General features: G+C 45.7%; 1 protein-coding gene across 2 annotated transcripts in view; it reads right to left on the reverse strand.

Annotated features, from left to right (window-relative positions):
- The window catches only part of LOC138784472 (chloride channel protein D-like), a 120,241-nt gene that overhangs the window by 44,725 nt on the left and 48,929 nt on the right, over positions 1-26,587 (reverse strand). For both annotated transcript variants that reach the window (XM_069960050.1, XM_069960052.1), the window contains exons 11-13: positions 25,351-25,445; positions 24,225-24,396; positions 14,680-14,851 (exon numbers count right to left, since the gene is read on the reverse strand). In XM_069960050.1, the coding sequence (XP_069816151.1) occupies positions 14,680-14,851; positions 24,225-24,396; positions 25,351-25,445 (439 nt within the window). The remainder of the gene's footprint in view (positions 1-14,679; positions 14,852-24,224; positions 24,397-25,350; positions 25,446-26,587) is intronic.

Consider the following 26,587-nt stretch of genomic DNA (forward strand, 5'->3'; position numbering starts at 1 on the left):
TCTTCCAAGCATCTGTTAGATGAATTAAATTAACGACTTGTTCTTTTGGGGAGGTTTAGGGGAATTAATCAAAGACGTTCTCCAGCCTTACTCCTTAGCTAAGGACAGCTTGATTTAACAACATAAATATTCTTTTACATTCAGCTGGGAAAATGCCAGTGCAAAATCAGCTCCATAAAAAAGTAATATTGTGGGTTTTCAAAATGCCAAAAAATCTTTGCTTCAGTAAATCTCCTTCAACGGTGTTTGGTAGAGTTTCATTTAGGACCCTAAAACTGAGAGTTTTTTAACTTCTCTCGCACCATGCAGGCTGGGATCAGTTCACGGAGAGGCAATATTTCAGGAATCACAGTCAGAAATTAAATTAGGGTTTTGCGTACAGCACATGTTCAAAGGCAATGTTTTATTGGAGCAATCAAGTAAACCTTCTGTTAGTTTAAAAGTATGTCAGTAAGAATGTCTAGTGTATTAGATCCCTCTCCACAAGATATAATAGGTACACAGTGGCCCCGTGAGTTACAATATTAATTGGGTCCACATTGAATATTATAAGTTGAAATTATTGTAAATTAAAACCAAAACTCTATAAAAAAAAAAAAAATAGTGACTGGTTCTGAAGCTCCAAAAATGTCCGCCCAAAAATAATAAAAAATAAAGATGAACAAAAATGAGCAGGTAACTAACAAAACAAAGCTAAAACAAACTAAATAAACTAGCAAAAATAAAGTTCAGAAAGAGCTGCTAGATGCTATAAAACCCTTTCTAGACAATGTTGTGGATCCACACAGAGTGGGCCCCTTGGTTGTGAGTGCAGGGAAGGACAAAACCTGTAAACATTCTTAAGGAGGTACTCTGCAGTGTCTACACATAAAGTTCATATAATGCTTTTAAGATTTTGATGGTTATGATCACTGTAATGATGCGTCAGCTCCAGATCACTGTGTCCTTTGGTTGATGGCTGCTGCAAAGTATTGGGGGGGGGGTTACAAATGGTGGTTTGTGTAAATTTCTCATAAGTGTCTGTGCAATGGCTGCATTGCCCAAATACTGTATGTGCCACTGTTTCTTTACAGATGTAAAATAGGGAAATGGTGGGGATCTGAAGGCCTCACATGTAAGTATTCTTTGGCTGGTAAGTATCATTTGCATACTGCACCATTTTTAGAAACATTGCACATTTTTGCACAATATGACTTTGAAGCTCTGCGGCACCTATATAAAACATAATAAACATCTTATTCTTACCTTTTCATGATCCCCCGGTGTTCTCCTGCAGCATCTGTGAGTTCCCCCGCTAGCCACTACCACCACCATTTCCAAGATAAACTTGTCTCATAAGTGACAGCCCACTCAGCCAATCACTGACTGAGACAGGAAAGCACTGCGGTCAGCGATTGGCTAGCAGGCTGTCGCTGCCAAGATGAGTTTGTTTCTGAAATGGCAGCGGCTGCAGTAGGTGGGGAAACCCAGAGATGCTATATTTTCACTAAACATCATGTAACTTCTCAATAAATTGCTTGGACTTAAGTACACTACTTACAAGCATAAGCATGACTGTAGAAAAGAGGCAAGTTATAAATTCCCTATATCTCTAGGAGACGACATGGCTGCCACCCTCAAACAGAAAATCTACAACTGGAAAAAAGACAGAAAAAATTAAAAGAATATGTGTCAGTAAGAACAACGGCCTTGTTCACCTGGCCGTTTCAGCCGGATGAACATCACTCTATTTTAATAGGAATGCGGGCACATCAGGGTGTGCCCGCACTCCAATTTGCCATAGACCACAGTGTAAAGTAGGGCCGGGAGCTGTACTTTACACTATGAGCACAGTCTATTTTGTACGGCCGCTGTTCACTGAATAGCGGTCACACAAAATCTAAAATTTTGTGCAGACGCAGAGAACAACAGCTGCAGTGTACGCAGTGTATATACACTACGGCCGTTGTTCTATACACTTTAGGGTAGCTTCACATGTACCGTATCGCTGCGTATTTATCGCTGCATGTTTGGTGCGATTTTTACATGCGAGTTTTGATTTTCACATGAAAATCATTTAAAAATCAAAACTCGCATGTAAAAATCGCACCAAACACGCAGCGATAAATACGCAGCGATACGGTACACCTTAGGGTGCTTTCACACACACCGTATCCGCAGCGGATTTTACAGTGCGGATTTAATGCTGTGTTCATGCATGTAGTCAAGTCCGCTGTCGATCTGCTGCGGATCCGGTAGGTGTGAAGGCGCCCTTATTGTACTCGCTAGCTGTCAGTAACGGCCATTGTTTAATGCTAAAATACAGTATGTGAACCTAAAAGATAATTTTTTTCACCCTAACCAAGGCACTGTGCACATTTTAAAAGACACAACCGGGAAGGACTTCTCTTATCAAACAGAGGAGCCAGCAGTTTGGGGGGTGGATTGGTGAATACTTTAAGCCTCTCTCAGCTAGTAATGTGCATACTACTCATTAGGAAATCACAAGGACACCTACACATAATGCTCATTCTTATTTAGAATGCTTGGACACATACATAGATGCAATACCATAAGGGCAGCATGAGTCAATGAATCAATATAAAATATCAAATAAGAAGGGCACTGCTAAAGTAATGTAATCCAAACTTACCACTACCTGAAATGTAACTCTTACCATTCTGCCTTATTTATTGTCTATACAAACTGTAGCGAGGCACACAACATTTCAGAAGTAATATAAAGCAGCCTATCACGATTCCTGACATTTGCAGGGTACTCTAAGATGACAGCTTGAAGAATTATTGATAGGCCCCATACTTCCTCTCTGACATGAAACAGTAAAGTTTTCAGGCGCAGCGCTCTGACTACACAGCTCAGTCGTATCAGGTTTCCTATTATTGGTTGCATTGTTTAAATGACTTGATTTTCATAAAGTGTATCCGGCACCGCTGTGCTATTCTGCTTAGCTATTCCTCACACCCCCCTTTGCTGTCAATAACACAGTGCAGTAAATCTAGGCATCTATTCATGAGGCTCTTGCTGCAGTATGTGTTAAAAAAGAAACTCAGTGGGTCATATATTTCCTTACATTTCACTAGATGTCAAGGAAAAGAAAACACATTTGTATCAGTTCAATCACTGAACCTTCAATGATTGAAGTTCCTTTACTGTAGGAAGGCTGCCGTTTGTTGCCTTTGTTCTTCTCCCGTTAACGTTGCCTTGTTAAGAGGCCTAAGATGCTGCTATACTGTGTCCTCTAGCACAGCCAAGTGGTGTGAAAGGTTCAGGACGGCTGCAAAGTGAAGAACTCCTGACAACTAGCAGCAAACAGAAAAATCAAAACTTCCGACTAGAGACGTCTTTCAGAATATATATTAGAAAGCATTCATGTTAATATTTTCTTCTTTTTTGCATTTATGCTATTTATTATTTTTTTTTTCGATTTTTCAAAACAATGTAGACAATGCACAAACACAGTTTACACAGTTGTATTTGCAGAACTCAAAGACAATTGTGTGGACAATGGGGGAGATTTATAAAACATGGTGTAAAGTGAAACTGTCTCAGTTGCCCTTAGCAACCAATCATATTCTACCTTTCATTTTCCAAAGACCATGCATCTCCTATAACACAGAGTTATCCCTCAACTCTGGAATACATTGCTTGTCAGGATCCGAACAGCAGGGACAAGACAAGACAGTGAGCCCTGACACTGAACACACCAACTGTCCCTACCTAATTGCCTCAAACGGCCCTAGGTAGCCACGGACAACCATGAAGGCGTTCCCTGCACTAGTATAGGTGCACACAGAACAAGACAGACAAACAAACACAATAAAGAATAGTAAACAGTCCGGGCACAACAATCGGGCAGCAAAAGTACAAAATCTGAATCCAAAAGGCGTAGTCAAAATACAAGCGATATGGTCAGGGGCAGGTGGCAATCAAGGGAGGTCAAAAGATACAAGGCAAAGATCAGGAGATGCAAATAGACAGAAGACACAAGCAGGCAGAGACAAAGTCAATAACCAGCAATGAGTGCACAGACTGGGGTTAGTTATATAGGAGGCCACTGGTCTGGTCCAGGACGTAATTGGACCATACCCCTGATCTCCAAGCACAGACACCTGAGAACAAACAGATCCACTGGCAGGATGACCTGTCAGTCACAGCAGAACCAAAACAAAGATTAACCCTGACATGGCCAGACAGAACTCAGCAGGTGAAGTCAGGTGTGTCCACCAAACAAAGTGAACAGATAAACCAGTGTTCAGACACTGCAAAACAAAACACAGAAATAGAATACAAGAAAATCAGTGCCTTCTCGGCCGCACAGCACGAGCCAAGGGGCGCATCACACTCCGCAAAGATACAGTCCTGACATTGCTATCTTCAGATCAAGGGCTCCCAGCCCCCATCCAGCATATTGGCAGTGGAGTTAAGAGCCGAAACTGGTGACTTAATGGAAGTTGTGCAAATGCATATTAAAGGGGTACTCCAGTGTGGGGGCACTTTTGTGCTGGGACCGGGGACGAGGTGGCCGAGGAAAAAGACGTCCACTCACCTTTCCGGTTCCAGCGCTGGTCCCGCATCACGGCGCTCCGGTGCCCGGTTCCCGGCTGCTTCCGGGTGTCTGACGCGGGCCAGCGACGTGACGTCTCAGGTCCGCTCAGCCACTCAGTGAAGGATCCCACCTCCTTCACTGCCTCCCACCCGGAATCGGGCATCGGAGCGCCGCAATGTGGGACCCGCTGCTGGAACCGGGAGGTGAGTGGATGTCTTTTCCCTCGGCCACCTCGTCCTCGGTCCCAGCGCAAAAGTGCCCCCACGCTGGAGTACCCCTTTAAAGTCAATAGGAGTTATCCCAATTGTATATGTTGCTGGATTCAGCTGTTTTCAGAACCTCAGGTGGCCATGAACAGGCTGGAAGGGGCTGGGGGTCTGAAGATAGGTGTGGGTCCCACAGAACCCGCATCTAGTAGACACCTATGGCATATCTTGTGGATGTGCCATAAGTATTTCAGATGGGTATATACCTTTAAGAACATGTTAGGTAGTAAAAGAGTTACTCTAAAGCTCTGAAGTGTTTTTGTGTGTTACCACTGCTACTTTAATGTGTGTGCTCATCATAGGACCTACGGGGAAAACATATACTTGATAAACTACAGATGAAAAAGTCTTCCCCTTAGGCAACATCCTTTCCTTACTGCAAGATGTAACATTTTGGGACCAATGTGAATGAAGCTAATCTCTGTACAATACTGCAGAATATGTCTGTGCTTTAAAAATCTCTCCATATTTCCTCATAACCAATATGGGTGAGCTATCATTTCTCTGTTTCCAAAAGTAAAAATGAAAGCACAGATGTATAAATGCAAAAGGTCCTCCAATTTCTGGTCTGAATGAAAAAACATATCCCCAGGCCACATGTTTATCTGCTGTATACCTCTGTAGATGCAGGGAAGGATTTACTTATTTACTTGCATCTTGCTTATAGGGAAGCCTCTCACATCTACACACAACTTAGATAGACGAGCAATAACCTTACATCAAAATTAGAACATTTCTTTGCCTCCAAGAGCATAAAATTCCCCAAGCCCCTTTAGATATGGCAATTTACATATTCTTTTATATTTACCTTGTATGTTTGCTTTCACTGCCGTCTTCGCAGGCTCCTTTAGTGACTAAGATTTCTCAGGGATCTTTAAAGTATACCAATAACTTTATATTTATTTGTCACCGTTGTCTTATTAGAATTGTCTGAATGCTAAATGTACTCAATTAGGACTAGATCTATACACCGCTATCTTTGTAAGATAATCTAAAGCATACTTTGCTCTTTTAATATGAGAATTAAATAGCTTTCTATTTTTATTGGCCACTTGGGGAACTTGTTTATTGCCCTTTTACACATTGCAGGTATTTTAACAGTGCCATCTGCTTTCAACCTGCAAAATGTCTCCTTAAGTTCTTTTTTAATAATTAAGTCAATCGTAAGATATGTTACTTGAAATGGTAGGATTTTCCCAATGTGTATACAGATGATGGCAGTGAAGCAAACAGTGCTCAGCAATGATTTTACATTTCTAACTATAACAGTAACATCTCTAGGTCATAGTATTCTGTTTCTCTCTGCATCAATTCACTTCTGTATAGTAATGAGGACCTATGGTCCCAATAGGAGTCTATGTCCTGTTGCACCTGCTGCCACTAACACTCTATGTGTATGTCATTGGTATCAAAATATATGACCAAATCATGCACAGCCATTTGGCTTCACAGGAAAGATTGAAGTATTGAGATTCCCAGTAAGTATTAAAGAGGTTATCCAGCGCTAGAGATGTTACTGTTATAGTTAGATATGTAAAATCATTGCTGAGCACTGTTTACTTCACTGCCATCATCTGTATACAAGTTTTATAAGTATTAAAGGGGTAATCCAGCGCTAGAAAAACATGGCTACTTTCTTCCAGAGACAGCACCACTCTTGTCTCCAGTTCAGATGTGGTTTGCAATTAATCTTCATTCACTTTAATGGAACAGAGTTACACAACCTGCACCCAAACTGGAGACAAGAGTGGTGCTGCCTCTGGAAGAAAGAGGCCATCTTTTTGTAGCACTAGATAACCCCATTAGGAGTTGGTTGGAGCAGAGAATGCTTTTACTTGCCCCAGGTTGAACACTTTAGGATACCATTTAGTGGGTTATCCACTGGATCAGAACTGATATATATAGTACATAAGGAATACGTCTATTTTAAAGGAAGTTGTCAGCATCACTGAAGTGTTCATGTGCTCATGCTAATGTAATACAAAGTTTTAGCCCATCTATGTGATAATTTGGCAAAGGAACTATAATAATGAAGACAGATGCCAAATTTGTCCTCAGAGGTCATGATATAGCATATGCATAGTAATAGCTACAAATTCTTACATTAGGCTGAACTGACTTACTGCCCAAATATATATTGTGGGGCTTAGCCTTCTAAACTGGATGCAGCAGCGGAAGTCAGTGAGATGCAGGTAGGGCACCAGGCTAGGAAGCTTTAGGAATTATTTGTACAGTATCAATATAGTCATGTAAGTCATTGGTCAATCTAGGCTATATAAAAGATAGTAAAGAATGTAAAGAAAACCTCTGACAGGAAGACATTGTCTCTCCTGTCTTGTGAATAAGAAGGTAAGGAGGCAAAGGGTGACAAAATAATGCAGAATGTATTAGCCAGTGATCCCAAACCATTGCTGTAAAACCAGTGTTTGGCTCCTGCCAGAGTTCTCACCAGCACTGGTTCCTGGTCCATGGCCACTCTCTATTGTCAGCTGCCACCATGCTGGCCTGCCCTGTAGGTTTAGCACATTCTCTCCCTGCTACTCAAAGTAAAAGCAAGCAGACTTCTAATATGTCCGCCCCCCCCCCCCCCCCCCCCAATCTTGTTCAGTACTGCCTATTTAAAGGGGTATTCCCATTAGAACTTGTTATGCCCTATCCAAGAATAGGGGATAGCAACTGATCAGTGGGGTCTGACCACTGAGACCCCCACTGATCTCGAGAATGGGGAGAAATTGTCCCTTGAATAGATGGTGTGCACCACTTATGCGCCCCATTGCTTTGCTATAGACTCGTCAAACCTGAGTCCACTCTTGAGTGTGGCCCGAAGCCAAACCATTTGGGTAACACAGTGGATGTACATTAATTGTCCTAATACAATTTTACACCATTTATAGGACCGGAGTCCTGTGATGTAGCAGGAAGGTTATTGGGCATTTTAGGCATTAAAGAGGTTGCCCAGGAAGTATTTTTTCCCTATCCATAGTATAGGGGAGAAGTAGGGGGTCATGCTATAGAGCGATGGAAAGAGCCGAGTACACAGGAAGAGCTATGTGTTCGGCTCTTTCCATCGGCTCCATAGGAATGACCTGCAGCTCCATTCATAATACAGAAGAGAGGGCCTGATACGAAGATTGGCGGGGGGTACAGAGGTCGGACCAACCACGACCTCCTACTTTTCCCCTATCCACAGGAAAAAGTCATTTTTTACTAGAAAACCTGTTTAAGTTTAGCCTTAGGTGCAACCGCAACCTCTTTACCGTCTATTATAACATCTTAAACTCAGATCCTGCCTTACAAGATCTATACCTGTTAGGGGATGTTATTTATTATGGAGTCTGACGGACTCCCAAAGAAACAATGACTTATTCATCAGAATTTCCATTAATAGATTTAAAACAATCTTTCCACGCTTTCCCGCAACTCTATTTACATTGAAGGACCAATTCCAGGTAGCCAATGCGACCAGTGCCAGGTACCAATGTTATCAACTTTATATGATTGTTGATGTTAATGGAGAAATGTCGTTTTGGTACCTTAAAAACTCCAGTTGGCTTTTATGAGTGATTTACTGGCTAATAAATTCTGCATTAATCCGTCAACCCCTGCCTCCTTACCTTCTTATTCTCAAGGCAGACAGCCAGTTATTGTTACTCTAGTGACAATATGAGACTACATGGTGACATAACCATCAGTCACAGTGTAATTTGTCCTTGTGTTAAAGTGCTTTTACTGATAATTGGAACAGCAGAACAACTACTGACCTAACTTTTTATGTATTTTAGCATATTTTTATGTATTTTTGCTACAAAAAATTCTAAAAAGACATTTTACATTCATTCTGTCCACAAGGAAAGTCCTTTTAGATTGGACATCCATGTGTCCATGCAGTCAACCTATGTACACACTGATATTTTACACGGGCCAATTATTGTCAGGCTGGAACCCTCACTGCCGAAAGTCGGTCCACATAGGAGGGCCAGAAATGTCTTATTCATGGGCATTATAATCACCACCATTTGCCCACACATTTTCATGTGTAAACCACAATGTTCAGGCAAATATTATGAAGTTAACAGGCCACATGATACAACATGATCTCTCTGATCAGCTCTCGCTTGCATCACTGCGTTGGTCCATGTAAAAGGGCCCTAGTCGTTCTGTCTTCCTCACATATGAGTCTATGGGTAAGCAAACTTCCTAACCTGTAGAAACTTGCAGAGGCCAGGAGCAGTTTATGAACTATTTGTGAATTAGAAAGTTTAGGTGTCAGTTATTTGTTCACAGCGTCCACTTTAGCCACATTCAGACTAAACATACTCTTCCTATCATGAATGTACATATTAAATACATTGGGGGAGATTTATCAAACATGGTGTTAGTGAAACTGGCTCAGTTGCCCCTAGCAACCAATCAGATTCTACCTTTCATTCCTCACTAACTTTTTGGAAAATGAAAGGTGGAATCTGATTGGTTGCTAGGGGCAACTGAGCCAGTTTCACTTTACACCATGTTTGATAAAAACTTTCCCATTGACTCCATTTCTGGTACTGTACGACAATACTCTACTACTAACCATCCAGAACAAGAGGTATTGTGGAGTGTTTGCCCATTTCCATGAATCGTGTGTTATTTCCCAACTAGGGAACATAGAGCAGACAGGAGGTGCGGCCACCTATGACACTGCTGTCTATGCTACTTAGAGAGGCTCACTAAAATGCCCTTTTCAACTTTATTAGGTATAGCACAGTCATAAATCTTTGGGGCTGTCCTCTGTGGCTTTTCCCTAGTCCACCAGTCTTGATTAATAGGTTTCTTCATGTTTGGGCATAGGAAAGGAACTATCAAGCCAATGGTGTTGGAAGCAGCCGCCAGGGAGTGACTCGATGACTTCTGGTTCAGAGAGTGTAAAAATTATGACAGCGGGGGGGCTGCCCGGGTGATCGCTAGATCGTCTGGGCAGCCCATTGCAAATAGCAGCAGTCTGCTGCTGTCGCTCCACGGAATAGGAGATCACTACTATATTAGTTGTTTGTCTTTCAACATGTTGAAAGACAAACGACTGCATCGTTCATGTCGACTTATCGTTGTCTTCTATTACAAGACTGATGTCAGCTGATCGTTGTCTTCTAAGACGATTATCATCCGTAACGGCCGAATACAGCCGATAATCGTTTAGTGTAATAGAGCCTTAAAGGGGTTATCCAGCTCTACAAAAACATGGCTATTTTTTCCCCACTCTTGTCTACAGAGTGGGTGTGGTTTGGAACTCAGTTCCATTGAAGTAAATGGAGCTTAAATTGCAAACCACACCTGAACTGGAGACAAGAGAGGGGGGAAAGTATCCATGTTTTTGTAGCGCTGGATAACCCCTTTAACTGCTGGCATGGCCGATTAAAGGGTCTGCAACAATCATGTAAGCAGTGAAATGTTTATTCCTGCTTGTCCTTGCAATGTTACACTAATTGTGGCAGTGCAAGGTATTGCAGCATTGTCCCACTCAATTCAACCTCGTGCCAGTGCTAGTAATGTAGTAGTGCCTCTGAAGCCGCTACAACAACAGATTGTTGGGGTGTCAGGTTTTAGAACTCTCTGATCTTATATTACTGGTCCTGATGATAGACCATCCATTTTGTAAAGCTGGATCCCTTTTTTGCCACTGCTCGGGGAGGGGGTGGGTGAAAACAATTACATCCACTTACCTCCCTGGCTCCAGCACTGGTGCCCACATTCCACCACATGGGCCCCGGTCTCCGGGGGTTCTGAGACATGATGTTGCAGGTCCACTCAGCCAGTGGCTGCAGGCTGCCATGTCACATTTCAGAACCCCGGAAGCAGCCTGACACAAGTGGATGTAATTGTTTTCACCCACCCTCCCCCATGGAATTGCCAAAAAAGAGGTCACGATCGTAAAACCCCTTTAAGAATTGCTATGTACTGTACTATTTCTAAATAACATGAATAATTGTGTTTTGATACATTTATGAAAATATGGAAAAATGTCCTTCAACGCCGCATACAAAAAGCATCCATCACATATAGTAAATGGCTGACTTTTTAATTTTAGATTGTTTACATCATTTCTCCCCAAATGGAAGATTAGAAATTAAAAGCCAAGAATAACTAGAATTTTGGACCCAGTTAGAAAATATAGACAATATGTATGTACCAGCCATGCTTCTAAGAGGTTTTTGCCACATTTAAATCCTCTGTCCCACAACACAACCTTCTAAATCTCAGCCAAAAAGTAACACATGTTTTCTCTGGGGCCGTCATTTATTATGGTGTTAGAACAGAGCTGCGGAGCCAATGGCATAATGCAAGTAACAATCTGACTACTAGGAATTGATCTGGGTAATGCATCCTGTAATATACAGTATCTACCTGAAGCAGTGTTTTGTGACATCGGGCAATGTCCTGATTCCATGGAAGGCAGTTAAAGTGTTCCTGCCAAATGACTTTTCAGCTGTCCTGTGTGTGAATGTGAGAAGTAGCACCATATGTGGCCATTATTAATCTTGTATATGACATTTCCAGCAGATTTCTGCTCTGCAAGTTTTAAAGTGACACTGTCACCCCCTATTTGCATTTTGACTGCTCTTCACAGGTGTAAAGATTAAATGTTACAGCTTTCATTACTTATTTTATATTATACCTCATGGTGCTTGTTATGGTAAAAAGTCCCTTTTATCACCTGTGGATTGGTATATGTGGGTGGGGCCTCGCGGCCTATGTGCCACATCGCTCCGCCCCTAGCGCCACTTAACCCTGCCTCCATTTGTGACGTCATTGCCGCATAGGCCCCGCCCCCTCAGCAGCCATTGGAAAGGCCTACCTAAAGCTCTAGGCCTATGTGATGATGCCGTTACGGATGGGGCAGGGTTAAGTGGCGCTAGGGGCGGAGCGATGTGGCACATACTCAATGAGGCCCCGCCCACATATACCAATCCACAGGTGATAAAAACGACTTTTTACCAGAACAAGCACCATGAGGTGTGATATACAATAAGTAATGAAAGCTGTAACATTTACCCTTTACACCTGTGAAGAGCAGTCATATTGCAAATAGGGGGTGACAGTGTCACTTTAAGCATGTTTCTTTCTCGCTCTGCACTCCCCTTCCTATCCTCCTCTTTCCTGCCCCCCCCCCCCCCATAGACTTGTAGCTAGCCCACAGATCAGATGACAGGTTGGAACCAGAAAACAAAAGTCTTTGCTAAACTTATTTTGCGAGTGAAAGATTAGCAGGAAGAGGGAGAGGGAAGATGTTGGATAACAGCATTTGTTTCAGATAAGAGCTATTACAACTTTCCCAGATTTGCTTATACTATTGATCTATGTAACATTTATTGAAACAACACAAGTACCAAAATGCTCTCCTCTTAACAATACCTCCAGCAACATCTACCTGAATCTAGAAATTAATATTTCTAATATATTAATCCTGATAAAAAAAAATGAAAAAGGTCAAATAAAACCAGTTAAAAAATGGGTTGACTGAGGCTTCACAGCAGTATTAGAAGATCATGTATGTTGCATAAATAGTGGTTTCTGAATATATTTTATTGGGAAGAATGTAATTTCTATCCTTTATACGTTCTACTAATAACCTTCGACATGCTGTAGGGAGGATGTCATTGACAGCAGTTATAAACAGCCTATCAAGTCTTTCATTAGAATACCGGTTGCCAGATTTGGCAGTCTGCCTTCTGCTAAGGGTCACGTAAGACACAGAAAGATGTGTATGGGTGACTATGCAGGAACAATGCTCGGTTCCACACTGTCAGGGCTAGAGTATAGTTCATGTAGTGGGTGTTCACAATCGTGAGCTGATAGCTAGCCCTATTACACATTGTGATGTCAGCCAGTTCAGCCAATAATTAAAGGAAACCTGTCAGCTCCTGGGCTCTTCCTGAGGTGCTGACAGTGTGCTGTAGCTGGCAGACCCCTAGTGAGTATGGTACCTTTTGGTAATTTTCTGTACAGTGAATTTTGCACAGTCTCATGTCTCCTACTGTAATAAAGTGTCAAAGAGTAATTGTTTGTGCCACACTTTTGCAGACCTCACCACTCCTTCCACCTCCCTCTCCTTCGTGAATAATCAATGCTGCCCGGCCTCCTGATCGCTCAGCTGTCAGCCAGTGTCTCTGATTGTAGATCAGTCCTCTGTAGGCAGCTCACGTCTGAAATAAACACTCAGATATACTTGAATCTCTGACTCCAAATGTATTGGAGCTGTGGTCCAGGGGTAACTCATCTGTCTAGAGACCTGCCACCAGTTGATTCCCGGGTTCAAATCCCCTGATGGAATTCTCATTATTGTATAATTTTTAAGGCTATGTTTACACAGTATTTTGCCCGGTATTTTGATCAGTATTTTGCAACCAAAACCGTAAGTGGATTGATAACACAGAAAGCTTTGTTCACACACTGTTGAAATTGAGTGGATGGCCGCCATTTAATGGAAAAAAATTGCTGTCATTTTAAAAAAAATGGCCGATATTTGTCAGTAAATGACAGCCATTCACTAAATTTCAACAGTGTGTGAACATAGCCCTTGTGTACACAGACCTGTATTTTTTTTCCATCAGAGGATTTGAACCAGAGAATGAACTGTTGGCAGGTCTCTAGACAGATAAATTACCCCTGGACCACAACTCCAACACATTTGGTCCCAGAGATTCAAGTAAATCTGAGTGTTTCTTTCAGACATGAGCTGCCTACAGAGGACTGGTCTGCAATCAGAGACACTAGCTGACAGCTGAGCAAGCAGGAGGCTGGGTATCATTGATTATTCATGCAGGATAGGGAGGAAGAATGAGTGGTGAGGTGTGCCAGAGTGTGGTACAAACAACTCTTTGACATTCGTTACTGTAGGATTGGGCATAATCCACTGCACAGAAAATTGCCAAAAGGCACCATGCTTACTAGGGGACTGCAAGCTACAGCACACTGCCAGCCCCTTAGGTAGGGCCCAGGAGATGACAGATTCCTTTTAAAGGGGTTATCCAGCGCTAGAAAAACATGGCTACTTTCTTCCAGAGACAGCACCACTCTTGTCTCCAGTTTGGGTGCAGGCTTTGCAACTCAGTTCCATTAAATTGAATAGAGCTTAATTGTAAACCGCACCTAAACTGGAGAGTGGTGCTGTCTCTGGAAGAAAGTGACCATGTTTTCTAGCGCTGGCTAACCCATTTACTGGGACCCTAAATCCAAAGCAGCTTTTGCTTTCTGGTGAACCACTGTAGGAAATATCATTGTTTAATACTGAAGGGATTGTTTGCAATAAAAAACTGAACTTTCTAAATTTCCCTAAATTAATAATTTAAAGTGGCTCCAAATCAGGGCTTCATCTACAGGAGACAATTTAAAGGGGTACTCTAGAGAAAATTTTTCCTTTTTTAAATCAACTGGTGTCAGAAAGTTATATAGATTTGTAAATTATTGTACTCCTATTTGAATCTTTGGTCTTCCAGTACTTATCAGCTATTGTATGCTCTGCAGGAGAAGTGTATCCTTTCCAGTCTGACACAGTGCTCTCTGCAGCCACCTTTGTCTGGGACAGAAACTGTCCAATTCAGGAGAGGTCTTCTATTTGCTACTGTTCCTGTTATGGACAGAGGGGGCAGCAGAGAGCTGCAAAGGCTGAAAAGAAAATGTCACTTCCTGCCGGACATACAGCAGCTGATTTTTGATTGGGTTGAGATTTTTAAATATAAGTAATTTACAAATCTGTAGAACCTTCTAACACAGGTTGATTTAAAAACATTTTTTCTCTGGGGTACCCCTTTAAGTCATTAATAGATCACAGTTATTGTTTCCAATGATGACAATTTATTTAGTTAAGTGCAAAAATCCATTTGTACTTACTATAATAACAGTAATCGATATGGTCAGTCTGGTAACACCGCCAAAATAAGCAGATGAACCAACTATTGCGAACAGCCCAGGATCGATCCATGCACCATACCCATCAGTTTGAACTCCGAACAAGTACACCATGATTACCCCAACAATCCTGCCGAATAGTGCACCAGTGTACCTGCAAAAGAGGAGCCGTGATGTAAGAGGGCCTACATATCCATTACTGTATATATCTAAATATCTAGATTATTGTGAAGAACACCCTTTTTGTACAATTTGTACCTAAATTTTTAAACACATGAACTTATTTAGTATTGCAGGAGTCAGACATGACCTGGATCCAATTATGTGCATTTTAATGAGCTGTTAACAAATCACTTGTCACAAAAATACCAATGTGTGATTTACTTATGTGCTTCAGCATTGATTTAAACAGAAAATTACCTAAAGTTTGTATAAAAACCATCAATTTGGGACAGACATGATTTTTTTAATTTGTAATTAGGTAAATTAAAATATAAAAATCCAGGGTAGTTTTTATGTTTTGTTTGCGATTTTCTTAATGCCTATGTATGATACAGCAGACCGGCTATCCATAATAATTCCAAATATATCTTTTCTCTTTTTTTACTTAGTGTTAACAAAGCCTATGGTTATATCTATGTTTTCCTGGGCTGCATCTAACTTTGTTAGCCACCGGTATTCAAATGTCAAATGATTGTACTCGATCTCTAGTAAGGACCCTCTTACACAGAAAGATTATTGAGCGAAAAATCTAATTTAAGCCATAATCTTTCCTTGTGTATGCGGGAAGCGATCAAACGACTTACAAAAATATCGATTTCGGTCGTAACGTACGGCTACCGTTCCATGTATTATGGTGAATAATTTTAGGTGGTTCAAAGAGCGCTCATTTAAAGTCATTTATCGTTAATCAGAGAAAATGAAATATCATCTAACAGGACCCTAACAGCCTATGGGCTTTTGGGGCTCATTTGCATTTAAAAGAGTGATATCTCTTCGCTGGAGAGGTCCATTATCAAAACAAAGGTATGCACAGGTCCATGGTCAGAAGCCTATTGTCTTTGTTTTTACACCAAAAACCTTGTGACAGGTCTGTTTCAAATCAGGCCTGTTTTTAAGTCATAATTTCAGGCTCAACCACAAGTCATCTGGGTGGTTGCCAGTGGCTTCTGCCTGCCCCACTGGCCATGATTGCTCGATCTCTTACTACAGTCATTTCAAACTCTGACCCAGCGTGCCATTATTTTTGGCCCGCCAGGCAATTCAGAATTTGCATTTCATCTGGCCCACCTTTGCATTAGATTATAATATGGGTGGTCCAGACAGCTGCTCAGACCGCCCAGGCGTCAGGATACCACTCACATACTCCTAGGCCACAGGCTAAACACTGCCTGTGGCCTAGGAGTATGTGAGTGGTATCCTGACGCCTGCAGCACAGTTAATTCATCACACATGTCCTGCGCTGGGCCTCCAGGGCCACAAAAAAAGAGTCCAACCTAATGGGACAACCTGTCACCCCTGGATGGCCCCCAATACCCACCCTAACCCTTGATATGGCCCCCCATACCTACATGAGAAGATGAGTGGGCAGCCGTATTTCCGCAGCGGTACTGGCAGGATGGGGTAAGTATGGGGGGCTGTATCCAGTGGTAAGGTGGGTTCAGGGGGCCATCCACGGGTGACAGGTTCCCTTTAACAACTGTTCTAGGGGCTGGTTACTATATAAGAGTCTATTAGGGAGGGCTGGCTACTATATAAAAGACTATGGGGAGGACTCAGTACTATATAAGAAACTATTTGGGAGGGCTGCCTACTATACAAGAGACTATGGGGGAGGGCTGGCTTCTATATAAAAGACTAATTGGGAGGGCTGGCTACTATATGAGGCTACAGGGGAGGGCTGGCCAGGGCCGTCTTATCCATTGGGCATGGTAGGCGGCTGCCTGGGGGCCCTTGCGTCCTAGGGGGCCCCTGCCCTCTGTGACCTGTATTTCTCGCTTTATAAGACGCACTTATAAAACTAAGTGCGTCCTATAAAGCGAAGACGGCTCCCAAGCAGTGCTGAGCACCGCAAGGAAGCCGTCCCGCCCCCTCTATTGCCGCTCACTATCCATATGCATAGTGAGAGGCCCTGAGCCACCCCCTCCGCCAGCCCAGCCCGCCCCTTCTATCGCCGCTCAGCTGACAGTCGATCAGAAGCCCAGGAAAGTGCAATGAGCAGCACTTTCCTGGGCTTCTGATCGACTCAGTTAAATGGCGATAGAAGGGGCGGGCAGTCCAGGAACTCACCCGTCCGGCGGCCCCAGCAGAGACGCTGCCTGTGTCCTGGATGTATCGTGCAGCCGGACACTTCCGGCACAGGCAGTCTCTCTGTACCCCGCTGCCTGTGCTGGAGGATGTCGGGAGTGCGCGCTGACGGGAGAGGAGCTGCTGGGGCCGCCGGACGAGTGAGTAACTGGTTTGTTGTTTTGGGGGGCACTGGCTACTATGGAGGGCACTGGCTACTATGGAGGGCACTGGCTACTATGGGGGGCACTGGCTACTATAGAGGCACTGGCTACTATGGAGGCACTGGCTACTATGGGGGGCACTGGCTACTATGGGGGGCTCTGGCTACAAGGGGGCACCGGCTACAAGGGGGCACCGGCTACTATGGGGGGCACTGGCTACTATGGGGGGCACTATATGTGGGGGATTGGCTACTATGGGGGGCACTATATGGGGGGATTGGCTTCTATGGGGGGCACTATATGGGGGATTGGCTACTATGGGGGGCATTATATGGGGGGGATTGGCTACTATGGGGGGCACTATATGGGGGGATTGGCTACTATGGGGGGCACTATATGCAAAGATGTGGGGGATTTGATTGCGGCGGTTGGGGGGGCAATTCGCACCTCTGCCCAGTGGCCCATAATGCTGTTAAGATGGCCCTGGGGCTGGCTACTATATAAGACAATGGGGGAGGGCTGGCTACTATAAAAGAGACTATGGGGAGGGCTGGCTACTATATAAGAGACTATTTGGGAGGGCTGCCTACTATATAAGAGACTATGGGGAGGGCTGGCTACTATATAAGAGGCTACAGGGGAGGGCTGGCTATTATATAAGAGACTATGGGGGAGGGCTGGCTACTATATAAAAGACTATAGGGGAGGGCTGGCTACTATATGAGACTATTGGGGAGGGCTGGCTACTATATGGGACACTTGGGGGGCTGGCTACTATTTGGGCACTATTGGGAGGGCTGGCTAATATGTGGGGCAATTTTAGTTGGGTTGGCTACAACATGGGGCAATATTGGGGGGGTTGGCTAAGGGTTGGGGTTTAATCATATCATAGCAATTTATCATGTCATTTATCATAGTGCACAGCGCTGAGAGATGCACACTATTGTCGGTGCCAGGAACACCACATGCTGCTCTGATGGTGCCTGGACCGCCGCATTAACACTACAATAATTATGGGGGTTGGCCCATGCCTTTGTTCAATTTTTTCATTTTGGCCCACTGGGTATTTGAGTTTGACACCTCTGTCTTACTATAACCAAACAGGGAGAGATGTATCAATGAGGGCTAGTGGGGTGAAAAGAAACCACCAAAGGCCATCCCAATGACTTGTGGTTTAGCATGAAAGGGATGATGGCATACCTTTTAAATAACAATTAAATTAACACAGGAAAACTAACCATACAGCTATTGCTCAGAGTGAAGGCACACATCCCAAGCCCAAAACCTTAGCTATGTGGTTGCCGCCATTAAGGGGATTCACAAGTGTTTCAGCCCTATTGTTGGCTGTAACGCCGGGAGTAGTGGATCCACTGGACCGGCACCAGCGATGGCACAAACCTCACCAGGGAGCGGAGTCTAAGGGGCCGCTGGTTTTCACCAGAGCCCGCCGCAAAGCGGGATGGACTTGCTGCGGCAGACGACCCCCAGGTAGCTACCCCTGGCTTGGTTGCTGGTGACGGCAGGCGAGGCGTGACAGGAGCAGGTACTGACAGTGGCGTGTAAGCGTACCGCAGGTGACAGGCTGAACACAGGAACAGCAGAGAGACGGGAAGCAGGAACCAGGGACTAGGAGTAGGGACTGGGTAGCGAACAGGAATCAGGAACAAGGACTAGAGACCAGGTAGCGGACAGGTATCAGGAACAACAGGGAGCTGGGCCAAACGCTATGGGAAGCATGTAGAGGCTCCAACACAGGGGACAGGGCATGCTGGGATTTATAGGGAGTGATTGGGTGCAACTACCAATTAGGGGCGGACTGGCCCTTTAAATCTGAGACAGCCGGCGCGTGCGCGCCCTAGGAGGCGGGGACGCACGCGCCGGCCGGCACAGACGGAAGGCGGAGCGGGACGAGGTGAGGCGCCCCCCGGGGCTGAACAGACCGCAGCGCCGGGTCCCTGCACCAGGACCCCGGCAGCTGCCTGAGCTAGATGGCGGTCGCGGCGGCGTCCCGGAGCACGGTTTATCTTTATCAGCTTTATCACCTTTATCAGCCTGGTCCTTCATGCGTTCAGAGGCTTTGAGTAAGGACTGTAGAGTTTGTTCCCAGATCGACTGCAGGTCAGATAACAGCTCCTCCACGGCTGGGACCCCAGAGGATGGAGAGAGAGGCAGAGGAGGACGAGGATGATGCCCGTAGACCACATAGAAAGGAGACTTGCCTGTGGAACTCGAGTCCAGATGGTTATAGGAGAATTCCGCTCATGGAAGGAGATCGGACCAGTTGTCTTGGCGGCTGGACACAAAATGCCGTAGGTAGTTACCCAGGATCTGATTGACTCTCTCCACTTGCCCGTTAGACTGGGGATGGTAGGCTGATGAGAAGTCCAGCTTTACTTGGAGCTGCGAGCAGAGGGCACGCCAAAACTTAGAGACAAATTGAGAGCCTCGGTCGGACACAATGTGAAGAGGAAGTCCATGCAGGCGGAAGATGTGTCGGAAGAACAACTGAGCCAGACGAGGAGCAGAGGGTAGGCCAGGAAGAGCCACGAAGTGAGCCATTTTAGAGAAGCGGTCCGTCACCACCCAAATAACTGTATTGCCCGCAGATGGAGGTAGGTCTGTGATGAAATCCATCCCAATGTGGTGCCAGGGATGGTCCGGGACTGGCAAGGGCAAAAGTAGGCCGGCAGGTCTTTGACGGGGAGACTTATTCCTGGCACAGACTGCACAGGAAGCCACAAAATCCTTGACATCCTGGAGGAGATTGGGCCACCAGTAGTGACGGGAGATCAATTGCCCAGTCTTTTGAGTTCCTGGATGCCCGGCCACCAAAGAGGAATGCCCCCACTTCAAGATGCGTTTACGGAGCGCGGGGCGCACATAAGTCTTCCCGGGGGGCAGTCTCTGCAGAGCAGAAGTAGCAACTGGTACTAGGCGGTCGGGAGGTATTATGTGACGAGGAGATTCCTCTTGCCCCATGACATCGGATGCTCGGGAAAATGCATAGGCCTTTAGGTTCCTCTCGGCTGGACGGAAATGGATGGTAAAGTTGAACCGAGAGAAGAAGAGAGACCACCTGGCCTGCCGGGGATTGAGGCGTTGAGCCGACTGGAGGTAGAGGAGGTTCTTGTGGTCCGTGTAGATGTTAACGGGGTGTTTAGCCCCCTCTAGTAGATGACGCCACTCCTCCAGTGCCAACTTAATGGCCAGGAGTTCACGGTCCCCAATAGTATAGTTCCTCTCGGCAGGGGAGAAAGTCTTAGAAAAGAACCCGCAGGTTCTGGTCTTGCCTGATGTGTCCCTTTGCGAGAGAACGGCTCCTGCGCCCACAGAAGAAGCATCGACCTCGAGAGAAAACGGCCTGGAGACATCCGGGCGGACTAGGGCAGGAGCAGAGGCAAAGGCAGACTTGAGGCTATTGAAGGCTTGTTCGGCCTCTGGAGGCCAACGTCTGGGGTCCGCCTTCTTTTTAGTGAGAGCCACGATGGGTGCGACCAGGGTAGAGAAGTGAGGGATGAATTGCCGATAATAGTTGGCGAATCCAAGGAAATGCTGGATAGCTCTAAGTCCCACAGGGCGTGGCCATTGGAGGACAGCTGAGAGCTTGGCCGGATCCATTTGTAGACCCTGGTCGGAGACGATATAGCCAAGAAATGGAAGACTGCGCTGATGGAAAACACACTTCTCAAGCTTGGCGTATAAATGATTGGCCCGTAGTCTTCGGAGGACCTGACGCACTTGTGCCACATGAGTCTGCTGATCCGGGGAGAAGACCAAAATGTCGTCCAAATAGACAATGACGCAGACATAGAGGAGGTCTCGGAAGATGTCGTTCACGAATTCCTGGAAGACCGCTGGGGCATTGCATAGGCCGAATGGCATGACCAGGTATTCGTAGTGCCCATCTCTGGTGTTGAAAGCGGTCTTCCATTCGTCTCCTTTACGAATACGGATCAAGTTATACGCTCCCCTGAGATCCAGCTTGGAGAAGATCCTAGCTCCACGAAGACGGTCGAATAGTTCAGGAATAAGTGGAAGAGGATAGCGGTTCTTAACAGTCACCTTATTCAAGCCCCGGTAGTCTATGCATGGGCGAAGGGAACCGTCCTTCTTCTGGACAAAGAAGAATCCTGCGCCAGCGGGAGACGTGGATTTACGGATGAAGCCCTTTTGTAAGTTCTCCCGGATGTAGGAGGACATGGCTTCAGTCTCGGGCACAGAGAGAGGGTATACCCGACCACGTGGAGGAGATGCCCCGGGAAGAAGGTCTATAGGGCAATCATAGGCCCGATGAGGTGGTAGAGAGTCCGCCTCCTTGGCCGAGAAAACATCACCGAAATCTTGGTAGTCCTCCGGTAGACCGGCTAGAGGCTTGACATAAGCAGGAGACCTCGTAGAGCACTTGGGTTGAGGAGATCTCAGACACCGGTTATGACAGTCCTGGCCCCAGCTGAGAACCTCCCCAGTTCTCCAGTCCAGCTTAGGGGTATGAAATTGCAGCCAAGGAAGGCCCAGCAGGATGTTAGAAGAGGAATGGCACAAGACATAGAAGGAGATCCTCTCCTGATGTAAGGCGCCCACCTGGAGGGCTAGGGGTGCCGTCTGGCAGTGCACAGTTTCGGTAAGAATCTCCCCCGTAACCGAAGAGATAGACCGGGGTTGGGCTAGCTGGATCACGGGTAGCCGCCATCTTTGGACCAAAGAAGCAGAGATGAAACTGCCAGCAGAGCCAGAGTCGATGAGGGCAGTAGTCTGGAAAACTTGCCCTGAAGGTGTCTGGATGGAGACGGGTATAGTCAACCTTGGAGAGGTGGCATTCACACCTAGGGAGGCCTCTCCCACCGGACCTAGGTGCGAGCGTTTCCCGGACGCTGAGGACGTTGGGGACATCTCTGCCGGTAGTGATCTGCACCACCGCAATAGAGACAGAGATTCAGCTCCATCCGACGGGCTCTCTCATCAGTCGTCAGGCGAGCTCGTTCCACCTGCATAGGGACTTCTGGAGACGACTGGAGTATAGGAGCAACGGGACTCTGGAACACCGGTGCCAGCCGAGGATGGCGACGGGGCAGGCTCAGTCGTCGTTCCTGCCGGACCTCCTCCTCTCTCTCGGAAAACCGGTTGTCGACTCTGGTAGCCAGTAAGATAAGATCGTTTAGAGAAGGAGGAAGATCGCGGGCGGAGAGTACGTCTTTCACTCGGCTGGATAGACCCTTCTTGAAGGTGGCTACTAGGGCGGCCTCGTTCCAGTCCAATTCAGCTGCCAGGGTGCGGAACTGGATGGCGTAGTCACCGACAGAGGAGCTCCCTTGAGAGAGGTTGAGAAGAGCAGTCTCGGCTGAGGTGGCACGGTCAGGTTCCTCAAAGACGGAGCGAAACTCGGCCAGGAAGGCCCGGAGATTGGCAGCAACAGGATCATCACGGTCCCACAGTGGCGTGGCCCAGGCCAGAGCTCTACCCTCCAATAGGCTGATGATAAAGGCCACTTTAGAGTCAGGAATCCCCTGCACAACTTGGGATCACCTCCATATTTATTCGGGAGGGCCAATCGAAGTCCCGAGGTGGTTGCAGGTGGTGGTGGGCGCTGGCCTGTAGTATGCTGCTGTAGGGCGGCAGTCAATTACTGGATTTGCTGCGACTGCTGCTGGATCTGTTGAGCCTGTTGAGCGACCACTCTGGCGACGTCACGGAGATCAGGCACCTCGCCGGGATCCATGGTTGTAGCCTACTGTAACGCCGGGAGTAGTGGATCCACTGGACCGGCACCAGCGATGGCACAAACCTCACCAGGGAGCGGAGTCTAAGGGGCCGCTGGTTTTCACCAGAGCCCGCCGCAAAGCGGGATGGACTTGCTGCGGCAGACGACCCCCAGGCTTGGTTGCTGGTGACGGCAGGCGAGGCGTGACAGGAGCAGGTACTGACAGTGGCGTGTAAGCGTACCGCAGGTGACAGGCTGAACACAGGAACAGCAGAGAGACGGGAAGCAGGAACCAGGGACTAGGAGTAGGGACTGGGTAGCGGACAGGAATCAGGAACAAGGACTAGAGACCAGGTAGCGGACAGGTATCAGGAACAACAGGAAGCTGGGCCAAACGCTATGGGAAGCATGTAGAGGCTCCAACACAGGGGACAGGGCATGCTGGGATTTATAGGGAGTGATTGGGTGCAACTACCAATTAGGGGCGGACTGGCCCTTTAAATCTGAGACAGCCGGCGCGCGCGCGCCCTAGGAGGCGGGGACGCGCGCGCCGGCTGGCACAGACGGAAGGCGGAGCGGGACGAGGTGAGGCGCCCCCCTGGGGCCGAACAGACCGCAGCGCCGGGTCCCTGCACCAGGACCCCGGCAGCTGCCTGAGCTAGATGGCGGTCGCGGCGGCGTTCCGGAGCACGGGACGCCGCCGCGGCCATGACATTGGCTTAGGTCTTTTGCAGTAGTTGTTATGGCCAGCCTTCGTACCTGTATAGGAAGTGGCTAACCACAAAACTCCCAGTAAGTTTTCTAAAAATGTACTGGGACTCTTCACAACAATCTCTACCTAGGACGTTAAGATAAAAGCAGGATACATAAGTGGAATGCCAGTAAATATCCATGGATTCTCTCATAGGTAGGGATCACTTAAAGGAGAATACCGGCAAAAATGGAAAACCAAATGCTGGCAGACGGGTGGGGGAACATAATAAAGCAGCTATACTTACCCATCACAGTATCTCTGCAGTTCTGCCTTACTGCTCATGGACCACCACCAGCCTCCAGTTTCTTCCTGTGTAGTCACTACCCAGCAGGAACTTCCTAATCAGCCAATCACTGACTGGCTGAGCAGGCATTCCTCAGCCGGGTTGTGACAGCAGTAGCGGGAGCTGCAGGAGGCCGTCGGGGGTCTACTGCCGGGACACAGGGAAGGTAAGTATAGCTGCTTTATTATGTTCCCCCACTCCCTGCCAGCAGAGAGTTTGTCATTATTGCAGAAGTTCTCCTTTAAGTAACAATTTTGCTTGGGATGGGCCCATTAGATTTAAATAATAGTTAGACTTTCAGTTTTTGCTAACGGTTAACAGAATAAATAATAGGTTGCTTACAAAAAGGGCACAAAAAGCCCAGTTGCTGCTGCAGTTCCAGCGGTCCAGCAGGAAATAATAAAGTAGAATATGAGAGCGATAAACAGAGGAGGAAGTCCAAACTTTTCATGAGTCCCACGCTGGTACAGAAGCATAATCCCATGTTTTCCATTTTTGACTAGAAGTGCGGCAGCTATAACACAAAAAAACAGCCGTAAAATAGGAGAGGGCATCATTATTTTTTAAGAGACAGATTTTAAAAAATGTACGTCTTAAACAGATAAATAAAGACTGAAATGAAGAAGCACACGTTATCTGTGCTATTTATGATCTATTATGTATATAGGCATATTCTACAGGGCTGTACACAGAATGTGGACACTCACACACTCATCATTAAGTTGTGTTATCTGTTATCTATAAACTCTGAAGCTGGCCATAAATAATTTTTAAAAAGTTAGGATTTTTAAATAGAGGTCATGTTCAAATATGTATTACTTTCTGGCACCAGCTGATTTGAAAACGTTACTTTTTTCACCGAAGTACTCCTTTAACTTTACACGTCACAATTCTCTAGCTTTGATTTATATTTGGAATAGGGCACAAAACAAAATATACAACCATGACACCCTATATCGGTGTACCCATCTGGACAACATATTCACAGGGGAACCTTGCTATCCCATTTGCGGAACTCCCATTTAAGTCATTTGGAGTTAAAAAAAATGTGTAACTTGCCTGCTTCGTCGGTTTTTGGATTCCCGACCACCTCTGCCACAAATAGACACAGAGGCGCCCGAGGAGCCTTTAGGGTATAAACCCACACACCGTATATGCAGCGTATTTACTACTGCGATACGCAGCAAATACGCAGCAGATTAGATCTAAATAACTGAACACAGCATCAAATCTTCACCATCACATCTGCTGCGTATTTGCTGCGTATACGGTGTGTGGGTTTATACTCTTAAGCTGAAAATAGCATTACGTCCTAGAGGTGGGATCTGCATCTACCGAACACTTGTGGTATATCCCGTTGAGATGCCATAAGTGTCCCAGATGCCTTCAATTTGGAAATTACCACAAGTGCTATAGAAACATTTCCTCTTAACATATAGTTGTCTGGATGGATGGATGAATGCATTACCTTGATTGAAAGTACGAGTTGAGTTTAGAAACCAAGTTGATCCCTGAGCTGCAGATTCGGCTGGACAGTTATATTCAGAGGCATCCCAATGTGTACTGTATAGAAGACAGAAGACATTGAACTTTTATCTGTAGGACTGACCCTGCTCATTCTTACAGCATTCATAAAAAAATGTAGCTTCTAGTTGTGGGAAGGTAAATTGAATTGTACAAAAGGTCCATTTACAAAACTGATGTCTTCTCATGTAGCACGGAGGACAGGGTCTTAGGTAACAATCTACATGAGGATGCTGCTGTCATTAGTTTGCTATATACATGACAGGAGCAAAGGTGTCACAAAGGTTAGAGGTCAGAGAAGTAAAGTCATAAAAGAAGTGACTGCTCTTACAAGAAAAGAGGAGATTAAAACTGTGAGTGTGTTAAATCCTTCCTCTAGATCATAATGTTGAGACGGCCTTAGGATCCTCTGGTGGGCTCTGACTGACAGCCACCCTGGATTGATAAGTGCATGCACTATATGGCTATGTTCACACTACGTAAAACTACGGCTGTAGTTCTTGCCGCATAACTACGGCCATAGTTTTGGGTGGAACATAGCCTTGTTTTCAATGGGATCCCAGGGTCACGGAACGGCCGGATGTTCACGTAATGTGAACATAGCCTATAACTGTGTGTGTGCATTCAAGGCGCACACACAGATTAAAGAGTGCTGGCTTTTGGCACATAGCTTGTACTGTAAGACGGAAGAAGGACACTGTGCACCGGAAGAGGAGCAGCAATACATGATAGTCTTAGGAAACTTTTTTTTTTCTTTTTATGTAGTCAAGGTGGCCATCTACTAGAGGGGACTATACAGGGAGCCATCTACTATAGGGGAACACAACAAAAGGGGCAACTTAATATATGGCAGCTGCACAAAGGGGGCATCTACTATAGGGCGACTACACAAGGCGCTATGTACTATACAGGGGTATTATCTTCCTGAGGACATTGCAGCAGTGATTAAAATAATTGAAGGTGCTTATGTAGCATTTTAACTTGCAATCTTCATGTGTTGCATGGTCAAGTCTAGACAATCGGTGTACCTGGTTACTTTGCCAGGTTCATATATATTTTGCCAATTAATACAGACTAGCAAAGCTGGGTTCTTTCACAGGATTCTACATAGCACCATTTAGTTGCAGCAGGAAGATCATGCTTTTAGGTTTTCAAGTGTGTCTTTTTAGACAAGATATAAT

Source organism: Dendropsophus ebraccatus, chromosome 2 (genome assembly GCF_027789765.1).
Source record: "Dendropsophus ebraccatus isolate aDenEbr1 chromosome 2, aDenEbr1.pat, whole genome shotgun sequence".
Classification (NCBI taxonomy): domain Eukaryota; kingdom Metazoa; phylum Chordata; class Amphibia; order Anura; family Hylidae; genus Dendropsophus; species Dendropsophus ebraccatus.